Raw genomic sequence first — 11,743 nt, forward strand, 5'->3', positions numbered from 1 at the left:
GGAGTACAACTTAAGTCATATTTCATATCGATCAAGTACAAAGTATTTTATCCTCCTCAAACCATCATAAAACTTTAACGGGCCGAGACTAATTTAAAATGGTCAAATTAAATGATATACTACTTCCTCTAGTTACATTATCACACTTCATGGTAGGATGGTGATAGCCCTGATATAGGGCGCCACTGTGTGATACCGAATTTAAGTACCTTCTTAATACAATAATGTTAAAAACAAATGTTTAGAAACATACATTAATGGGGTCGTTAGGTTTACTACTTAGGAATGAAATGGATTGGAATGAGAAATCATAGGAGTATGGGGTTCCAATTTCATACCTTCAAAAACATGTTTGGTTGTAGGTATTTCTCCGAAACTTCATCAATTAAGACAAGTAAAGATGAGTGTTATCCTTTGATCAGCGCTGCTCGCCCATTCAAGACTATTGTGAATGATAAAATTGTTTTTCGAGTCCAGCCATCTGTACGCCAGCAACACTCTTCTATAACCCGATGTAATTACTTTGTTATCTTAGTTTACAGTATTAATAATTTAAGTGCATTTGACCAAATGAGTCAAATGCCACATGTATGAAAACCTTTCTTTACCGCTGGCCAAAAAAAAAAATGTCTGGTTGATTAGAAAAATAAAAATGAAGGAATGGAGTTTGAATCCATTGGAAAGAGGTGAGTATGAGATTCCAAGGGGTTGGGGTGGAATGAGAATCCATCGGGATTCTAACTCCATTCCAAAATACTCAACCAAACACTTAAAATGACTAGAATCCATTTCATTCCATTCCAAACCTCCCAACCAAACACATTGAAGTAGTAAGTACTCAAATTCAGTACCACTGGGTGGCGCTATGCCGCTATTTCTCATTTTCTTTTATGTATTATGTATGATATATAATTACCTTTTTCGACAATATATATTTAATTTTTCCGAATTTGATTTTCCACCATATCATCGAGTTCTTAATTTGTGAGCCCGAATGGATACGATGTTTAAAAATGGTTTTTGAAAGTGCATATTTTTCTCTTTACCTAATCAGATTCATTCTATAATTTTATATCATGCTTTAGCACAAGTGCATGAGAGATCTGCAAACGTTATCAGTTGATACTAATCACAAGTCAAGTGGATAAATTAGTGTGTAGTGTTAACAAATGGAACGTCATAGATTTGTGTTGAGTCATGCAACAGAATAAATATCAACCAAAAAAAAGCAGAGATCTGCTTTTATAAAGTAATAAAACTAATATGATTTGTATGACATGATCATCAATAAGTTAATTAGCATTAAATCATTGAATCTCATAGCTAGTAAACTCAAACTGTGTGTTCATTTTGTAAAACTGCATGCTAGTTAACTTTGTTATTGGCCTACGAAAGCAACTCATAATTGAGCAAGTAGATGCAAGCAAGTTGACATAATAATGCTTTAATTGACATGATTATCGTTATGATTATGATTGTGTTCTTTTAGAGTTTGGAATAATATGCTTAAATCTTAATATACTACTCTCTTAGTCTTAGTCAATAATTTATATTTGTTTATTTCCCCCTCACAGAATATAGGAAATGTAAACTATTTACTGAAACAGAGAAAGTATTTATTTCTATATGTTGGACAATTTGATGCTACACTTCTTGGCCAAAAAAACAATAATCTAAAGGCCTGTCGAGCGTAGCGCGCACTAACATCATTTATTCACTCCGTATTATACGAGAATTTTTGATTGCTTTGCTCCCATAAGTTGTATAGAGATATCAATAGTGGATGAGTTTTAAAGCCAAGACCAAAATTTTAAACCGATATTTTGTTTTTGAACTTGAGAAAAACCTTTCACCTTGTTCAGTATGTCTTTCAAACACTTAAAAACTCTCTAAAATACTACGGACTATTCTGTAAGTACTTAGGGCACCTTTTTTTGCACTTGTATTTCATTATTCATTAATCACGAATTTTTCCAAAATCCAATGAAAATCGGATCTTTATCGTCAATCTGATGTTCAATAAGACCATCCCCAAGCAAGGTCAATTGTTTGGTCATGACCTTGCTTGGTCATGGTTAATCAAGTAATTAGTATTGTTAATGTGTGACCAATGGTGGTTAATTTGTGACAAAAAACAAGAAATGGTCAATTTGTGACCAAGGATGGTCAATTTGTGACCAAGGTTGATCAAAAGAGATGGTTTTATTGACCTTTCATGTGTCGATTTCTTATTGGTTGAACAATTATAAAACAATAAAAAAACAATGATTGGGAATATTGTAAAGTGGATAATGATTGGGTTGATGACCTAGGTCGCGACCTTCTGCTTGGGAGAGTGAAAATTGGTCAAGGTTAATAAGGTAGGATTAAGAGTAAAATCGGATCGCGACCTAGTTAGCGCGACCACTGCTTGGGGATGGTCTAATGCATGTGCAATATCTTGTTTGCATATCTGGAATGAACTTAGCTTACTTATGGCGGTCACAACCACACCAAAATATCCTGTCATTTAGGGGACACATTTTCAAATGTCAAGTTCTTAAAATAATATTCTGAACCGGACCGAGTACATTTCCATTGTCATTTCCCTAAATCTAAGAGTTGGGAGAAGTCTTGGTACATTGAAAACTTTGACAAGATTTTCAGAAAACAAAAAAAATGTGTCTTTAATTAGTGTACATAAAAAGTTAAGGGAGACACAAATACTGTATACTTTGGACAAGATTCATAAGGCTCCAATACTCAAATTTGGATGAATACATGGTAATTCCATCAATCAATTTCAAGTAGCTTTCAACTACATACTATTGTCTACTGAAAACTACCTTTGACATAATTCATTCCCTTCAATTTCCATACATGGTGTCTAAGCCATTGATTAGCATCTAATTAGATAAATTACTATTATAAGTCTAATCTTTTGTACAACTAATTAACTATACATTAATGTCAGCCTATATTACTTGCACTATCTAATTACTATTAGCTGACTAATAATCATCTCAAAGCGACATCATTTGTGTCGAGGATAGGCTTGAAAATACGTTGTCCTGTCGCTAATATCCTCTTCGGATCAAATTCCGTCTTCATCTTGTTAAAATGTCCCCACTTATCGCCAAAATGATTCATCCATTCTGATTCTGTGGTGTAGTGTGGCAAGTATTGCTTGATACCGATATTTGCATCCTTGCAAAACTTTAAGATTCTGCGATTTTGATCTGTTAGGTACTTGAGACTTTGTGTCTCCTCTCCATTTTCAAGGGCCGATCTAAGCAATGCCACCAAGTAAAACACTTCTTCATTTGGTGTGACGACGGATGTCCGATTGTCCCATCTACAAACAACATAAGAATATTAGATCAAATGTAATTATTTTACAATTATTTATAACAAAAACATTCAAAAGACATTTTAAATCATGATTATGCTACAAAACAAGGTGCTAAAGAAAAAAAAAACACAGGCAACCTGACCCAGAGTTATGTGGGTCATATGAAGATCTTCTGACAATAGAATCTTCCCACTTGTAGGATAACTATTTGTTCCTTTAAGATAATATTGGGAATATGTCAACCAAAAGGTTGTGCTTTTGTCGTCCTAGTTGGCATTTTTCCACACCTTTTAAAGTTAATTTTAATTTAAAGGTACTTTAAATTAAAAAATCATTTACTTATCAATTATACAACAACTAATTGTTTGTAACGAGTTTATTTAGTATAGACATTCTACTTTCTGACTCTTCAAATTGGCCACCTTATTACCGTCATATGAATTAAAAAAACGTAGAAACAAAACCACACTTCTCATAGTTTGGGACACTCAACTTTCGACCCTTAAAACAAGTAGTCCCGATGCCATCTTATGCTAGTTGTTTGGTACACCCAACTTTTAAGATAGTGGCGAAGCCAATACTTTTTTATAAGGAAGGCGAAATACTAATACAGCAAGCCAAAAAGGTATTATAGGACAAAAATTAATTAGCTAAAATCTTATTTTCTCACTGTTCAGGGGAGCAAGCGCCCTTACTAACCCCCGGATCCACCACATTTTCGGCCCTACTAATCAGAATAAGATTAGAATTGATTACATACAGATGGAGATTTTTGGTTTCTACAATACAAAATGGGATAAGCTCTAACAAAACACTACACTATTCCAACTCTCTAATTTCAACCATAATAATAGAGATAAAAGTATTATATTTATTTGATAAATATTGGATGGAATATAGTATGTAGATATCAACATATGTAAGCAAGTTATGCCATGATGTCAACATGGATTCTGTAACATGTCATACATACCACTAGTATAGTACTAGTTACGTAATTCTACCACCATGCACTATTATAAGGTATAGAAATAAGTAAATAACACATAATCATATCATTGTAAAGCTAACGTAAGCCACTTGCTGCTATATGTATTTTTCAATGCGTGACTATGAAGGAATATCCATAATCCTAACATGACCTCATGATGTCCAACTTTTATGTCTCAATAATGCCATGCAAGTAACATGAATAATTTGTTAGGACATAATTCAAATCATCACCGAGTCTGGTTTAAGACCGTTTTAACATAAAACGACTATCACACCAGACTAAAATAAAAATGAAAATAAAAGGAAATTGTGAATAATCAATCTAGCATTGGACTTACTTATGCTTGTTCATAGGGTAGATGAGGATCGGACCACTCGTCTTATTTCCCAAAATGCCCTTGAAGACTCCTTCATTAAAGTCGGATATCCTTGATTTTGGCACGAAGAGGTTCAGCCAAGGGTGCGGTACCTCCCATAGTCCCTTGGAACGGAGTTTCAACTCGGCCTTGTGAACCCGGTCCAAGAAATCTATGTATGGGAGGTCTGTTGTGAATGTTGATGCTGGTATATAGTCTAGGTCTTTCAATAATGCCTCAATTTCCTGTTAACATTGCAAAGGATTATATTAATAATACTGTGCTAACGACTCGGTAAAAAGCGCGTAAACGAGTATTAATCCGATAAGGGCACCCGTAACTTGTAACAAATTATTAAATCAAAGCAAGAACTCAAAAGTAGATGACACCAAACAGTTGTTTTGGTGAGGATAAGTTTGATTCTTTACAGCTAATATAGTAATTTAATTACTCCACTAATTAATTTATTAATTTAATTAAGTTGTGACTAACTGATTGACTAAGATTGGAATAATCTGGCAGGTGGGCTGCTTAGATTTTGTAACGATTTAAAATACACATTAATATCCTAATTAAATAATTAAGGAAAAAGAAGCTTCTTCTTAAAACTTATGACTCAGAGATTATCTGTTTCATTGTTGTTATTTTTTTTTTGGTTCAACGAAGCGCGCACTTAATCGCATTACAATAGGGGAGGGGAATCGAACCTGAGACCTATTGTCCAAAATACCTATTATTGTTGTTATTATGCCAGTTTTATTAAACAGTAGCTAGTAGGTCTTACTTAAGACGGTCTTTATTTAAAACGGTTGTAACTTCTAGATAAGAATTTGTGTTTATTAAATGAAACAAACTACATTAAAGTCTTTTGACATGTGTATATAATAAAAAAGGATAGAGAAAAAAAAAGTAGTCAAGGATTTTTGTATGTTGATAAAGTATTTTTTTGTTCAATAAAGCAATGGTTAAATAAAGTGATTTTCTTGGTATGAAAGAAGTATCTTTTCACATGCATACAGCAAATAAAGATGAAAAAGAAAGAATCTCATGAAAATTGGTGATTGTAGTAACTAGAAATCTAGAATAGACTTCACTTTAACCTTTAATTTTTATGCACATGTTTGATCATGCTAATGAAATTATGGACTCCTAATCTCAATCAATATGTATTAAGCAATTTCGATCTAAAAGAACAAAAATGATAGGGCGCTACCTGGTGATACTGTCATAATCTAATGTTTTAGGTGAATAAAATGCTACTAATAAGTTCAGTATCACCAGTTTGCGCAAACTCAATTTCTTATATTATGTAGTACAGGTACTAATTAGCGTAATTTAGTACCTGATCGACGGAATGATTTTGAGAATCGAAGTAATTCTTGGTGATCTCCAAGCAATATAGGACACCCTCATTATTAGTAGAGCCAAGGGAAGAGATCTTAACAGGGTTACTTGGAGAGAAAAATGATGATCTCCAATTATTAATTAACCCTTCATCAACAATCACAAACCCTTCCACATAATCAAATTTTTGGCTTTGGGGCTTGTCATGCAATGATATTAAGTACTCTTGGTCCTTTGTAAAGGCTGTAAAATTTGAGTATAACACTCTTATCCACCTTACCTGCATCATAATTACAATTACCGGTTTAGATAAATTTTATGCGTAAACTCAAATAAAAACGTTTTAATAATCATTTTATATACACCTTTTTTATATTCTCATGAGACATAAAATGATATTGTTGACATATCTAATGAACTTTTTTTTTTTCTAAATTAATTGTAGCCACAAGGGAATTTCGTCGATGCTGACGTGATTTGAACATAGTCATGAGTATGTGATACTCATGATTTTACCAACTAATCGTGAGAATATTCCTACATCTGTTGTGCGTGTTTAGGACACACGTTAGAAAAACCGTTATAATATACAACAGTCTCGACTTGGGGCCAACTTTAAATATTGACTTAATTGACTCACTATTATTTGGGATAATTATTAATGACAATAATTGTGAAAACAAATTGGCCAAGAGTTAATCCAATAAGAAGAAATGTGTCTCTTTTTTGGTGGTGTCGAGAAAATGTTTTGCTTTTGGGGAGTAATTGTCACTCAACTAGCTTAACAACACTTGTCAAATGTCATGACCAATTTTTGGGTAACATATAGTGTCCCACCTTCATAATGTCCAAAGTAAACCTCACATTTTTTTTGTTTTTCAATTTTAAGGCTACAATGCTAAATTATGGTTGGACCAAAGATTTTATGAAATGACATTTTTCCAATATAAAGATATGAAATTTGGACTTAAATGTACAAAACAATTCAATGGAGTACTATTTATTGATGAAGAATATGCTAACACAAAAGTTCAAAATAATTTTGTACAACTCAATTATAGTGATGTAGATTTTCTCTGTTCATCTCATTTCCAAACATTTGGTTCTTTTGGGTACGGTATATACCATTAGGTTTAATCAGACCTCTCGTGAATGTTAATACGACTACATTTTAGGGCTTAATTTGAACTAGAACATCCATTTACCAGTTAATCTAAGTACATACGGGTATTTATAAACATTTGTTCAATATTGATCGATGAAAAGTCTTTGTAATTAAACGTATGAAAATGAAATAAATAACCTAAACAAGGTATGAAGATAGCTAGGAATGATAATATTACCCTTTGAGGAGAAGGCTCAAGAGCAATTCTAGCACGAGTAATGATCCCAAATTGGCCTAAACCTCCCAAAACTGCATGAAATAATTCCGGACTTTTTTCCTCGGAACATGTCACAATTTCTCCTTTTCCTGATTTTCATCACACAAAAATGCACAATTAATAACCGCCATAACTCTAAAATCTCGATACAATTATCAAAAAACAGACTTTTTACGTTTGATTAAAATACTATAAAAAAAATCGACTTAGTCAAATATTTGTATGAATCAACTTATAATAATAATTATAGGTACATACCAGTAACGACGTCGAGTTCATGGACGTTACTAATTTGAGGCCCATGATTAAAAGCTTGACCACTAATCCCAGCATTAGACAACGTCCCACCAACCGTTAGATACAAATAATCAGTCCACGATCTAGGCGCGAGTCCATATTCTAACGTACGCCTTAACACATCCACCCACAACTCCCCTCCCCACACATCCACATACTCTTTTTCCACATTCACTTTCGGAGCGCCCGGCCCATTTTCCCCAATCCGTCGGCCCATCTCCACCACGACCCCGTCTCCGGTATGTGCCTGCCCGTTGATCGAGTGACCGTGACCCCGGGCAGACACCGGAAACCCAACCCCAGCTCCAGCCCCTGACGTGGCGGCTTTTACTAGTCCCGCCACGTCGTGGGCTGAGGACGGTCGGAACACGGCTACGGGTTCCGACCGTCCTAGGCGTCCGAAATCCACGGACGCCTCTTCCAGCTCGGCGGTGTTCGTACTTAGACGGATAGCGCCGAGCTGGAAGGGTTCGGTGGGGCTTAATGTTAGCCCCACCGTAACTATTAACCTGTATATCGCTACGACGATTAGTAACAGCTTGGTTGCCATTATTGTTTTGTTTGGTTTTTGATTTTGTTGATGAAATTGAAATTTTAAAGAATGGGGTGAGATTATATAGAGGTGAAAAAGAAGAACAACGGGAATAACGAGAGATTACACTTTAAAGATTTACTTAACGTAAAAACATGCAGAAATTTATTCTGATTTTATTTTATTTTGTTTTAAGGAAACGAGGAAGATTTTTGTCAGAAGGTTTGTTTGTTCTTCTGTCAATTTATAGCTATAGTAATGCGGTAAAAAGTAAAAAATGACGGTAAAAAGTAAAAATGGTGAAAATTTGAGTGTATATGGTGATGATTTTGGAGGAGGAATGGTTTTGGGGTGTGAATTTATATAGGAGGGGGAAATGAGGAGGAGGAGAGACACGTGGGAGGTCACGTGCGAGGAGGAAGTGATGACACGTGTGAGGACAAAGGAATGAAGAGAGTTGGCAAAAGGGTGGGGCCCAATTGGTGGATATGGAGGATCTTGGGTAGGGACTTGGGAGGAGTAGGGCTTCACGTGGGATCTTATGTTAACTACTACCAGTAGTACTCAACATTTGGTGTACTATAAATTAAATTAAATTAAATAAATTTAGGTTTTATAATGTTTTATGTGATGGAATAGATTGATAGATACTAAAATTTTATACAAAAGTACAAATAAATATGAATAATTAAGTGTTGATGATGGAGTTAGTTTTGGTTTTAGTTTGGATTGATTGATGTGTATTAATAATACAGTTTAAGTGTCCATGTCATGAGAATAATATTCGGTATGTGAAAATCTGGTATGCAGTATAGAAATAATACAATTTAGGTGTCAATATCATGATAACAATAACGATACGTGACAGTCTGGTAAGCAATATGAAATGAATTCGGCCAATGATGAACATAAATCTTTCTTAACAAAGTTCAATTTTCAGAGCGATTTTAGTTGGATTGGTTGATATGAACATTAATAATGTAGTTTAAGTGTCATTGTCATGAATTATGATAATAATATTCGGTACCTGAAAATCTTGTGAAGAATTATAGTATTATCGCAATCTATGTGTCCAATTCATTCAATATTCGATATGTGATTCTGGTAATCAATTCAATGATATTAGCGTGTATAAAATGAATTCAGCTAATTACGAACAAAACTGACTGCCACGTTGTGAATACTGAATAGTCCATAAAAAAATACAAAATTACAAGTTGTGATCAATCATTGTTAAAGTTCATATAATGTGTTACTTTCCGTTAATTAAACCAATCTACGTAAAAGATATAAAAGCGACTATAGTTTGTTTACGATGGATACGTGCTAATATAATCAATAGTTAACCATGTCGACAAGTTATGGTCCAATGATGGAAACAATGAAGAAATTGTTGACAATTGTAACGTGAAAGAAACGAGAAGATCAAAATTAAGATTAGAGTCGGCCAAAATTAGCAATTGATAGGCATAACAAGTCAACGTAAGTCGTCTATAGTGGGGCTGCGACGTATAATTATAATTAATAATAATTAATTAATTAGTTTAATGCCGTACTATGTATAATATTTTAAAATTGCCGTACCAAGCTAAACTAGGTCTCATACTCTCATTAGATCAAAATTATATGTTTGACTTGTATTTACGTAACTCGATTATTAAAATTCCATGTTGGTTGCGTGTTTTTTTGCGTGACTGCGAAGGAAACAACTTTTTAGCACAATTTTGAGTGGCTTGACCACGGTTCAACAAAGTAGTGCTATCCACTAGTCTACTACTAAACGACTAAGTCAACCATTATTTGTATGATCTTTTTCTCAATTTTGATTAATAAAACATGTTAATAAATGAATGGGGCGCAGATAGTATAAAAGTCTTGATCGAGTTATTGACTTGTTTTCTCAGTAGGAAAATTGACGAAAAAAATGTTTGAATTAGATCGAGCTCAATATGTATCAGCTAAGTTTAGATTCCTTCTTAATACTATATTGACTTTCTTTACACCACACAGAAAGAAAGTTAAGATAAAAAAGCAGACTATTTGACATCATAATTCAGTAGTAGTCATCACCCATAATTACTACTCGTATTTCTTAAAATGTGATGAAGAACTAGTATCTGGTAAGAGAATGACAACAACTATTGAGAAAATAACACATTTAACACAATAAATAAATAATATATGCTTCAATATTATCCAATAATCCTTTAAGCGATAGATGAGAATCTATAGTGACATGATGAAAAATATGCTATGATATGCTATGTTATTCTCTTTTCAATTCTTATAAACGAAGTTTGAATATGTGACCCATGTATGTTTGTTGGTAGTTTGAGGTCCATTATCAAGATATCAAATATATGTGGTGTAAAACCATGGATAAAAGGATGATGCACATGACAAGCTTTATAACAATAATTCATAGCACATTATACATGTTTGTAGATGATGAAGATATAAGGTGATATATTCCATACTATAAATGGAAATTTATCTTGTAGAAAATCAAACAAAGGAAGATTTATAAAATCTTATTGATGTTGAAGATATTATTCCCAAATCCTAATCTCCACGAATCAAGCTATGAAGATCAGTATATTTGTAAATATGATAACGGTATAACTTAGTTAATATTGTTCCTTATTTTGTGCTCATTTCTTATTCTTTAGGTTTCTAGTTATTTGCATTCACATTGTATTCTACAGTATAAAAACCAATGTACATATTCATAGCAATATATACAAAACATTCTCTTATTATTTACATGGTATCATCCTCTTAAACGATCCAAACCACTCTTCTCCTCACTGTGCTCTTCACCATTCGACAACCAATGGCAAACCACTCCAATGCTCTCATCCCAAACACTGATGAACCAAACCGACCCCTGCTCTCCATTTCCTTTCCCAATTGATACAAACTAACACCCACTACCTATCGTTCTTGGAGGTTTCAGATCTCACGCTTCCTTCAAGGACTCGGCCTCTTTGGCTACCTTGATGGCTCCACCTCTCCACCACCCCAAACCACAGTTCTAGAACCCACAACCACCACACCCAAACCCGAACCCACCTCTAATCCTGCCTACCTTACTTGGTTCCGCCAAGATCAACTTATACTTGGCGCCATTGCTGGCACGCTAAGCGAATCCGTCTCACCCATTATTCTTGATGCAAACACATCTCAAGAACCATGGAACCTCCTCGCATCCACCTATGCCAACCCCTCCCGCGGTCACATCCTTCAACTCAAGGATCGTCTCCGCAATATCACTCACGGTGACAAGTCAATCACGGACTATGTATTGTCCATCAAGACTTGTGCTGCCCAACTTGCACAGCTCGGAAAACCAGTTGATTCCGAGGACATCACCGCCCAGATTCTAAACGGTCTTGACCAAAACCTTTACAAATCGGTTATTGACACCGTGCGGGCTCGTGATACACCTATCACCTTCGAAGACCTACACGAAAAACTCATTCACCAGGAATTGCTTGTCAAAAACAAA

At 34.4% G+C, this 11,743-nt stretch overlaps 1 protein-coding gene across 1 annotated transcript; it reads right to left on the minus strand.

Annotated features, from left to right (window-relative positions):
- Positions 1–2,713: 2,713 nt before the first annotated feature.
- Positions 2,714–8,570, minus strand: LOC141586327 (cytokinin dehydrogenase 5). Its single transcript, XM_074407520.1, has 5 exons — positions 7,665–8,570; positions 7,368–7,495; positions 6,023–6,304; positions 4,663–4,925; positions 2,714–3,334 (listed from the first exon to the last, which is right to left on the minus strand). Exons 1-5 carry the CDS (start codon positions 8,251–8,253, stop codon positions 2,998–3,000), a joined length of 1,599 nt encoding a protein of 532 aa, XP_074263621.1. The 5' UTR covers positions 8,254–8,570; the 3' UTR covers positions 2,714–2,997.
- Positions 8,571–11,743: the final 3,173 nt, after the last annotated feature.

This window comes from Silene latifolia, chromosome 6, assembly GCF_048544455.1.
Source record: "Silene latifolia isolate original U9 population chromosome 6, ASM4854445v1, whole genome shotgun sequence".
In the NCBI taxonomy this organism is placed as follows: domain Eukaryota; kingdom Viridiplantae; phylum Streptophyta; class Magnoliopsida; order Caryophyllales; family Caryophyllaceae; genus Silene; species Silene latifolia.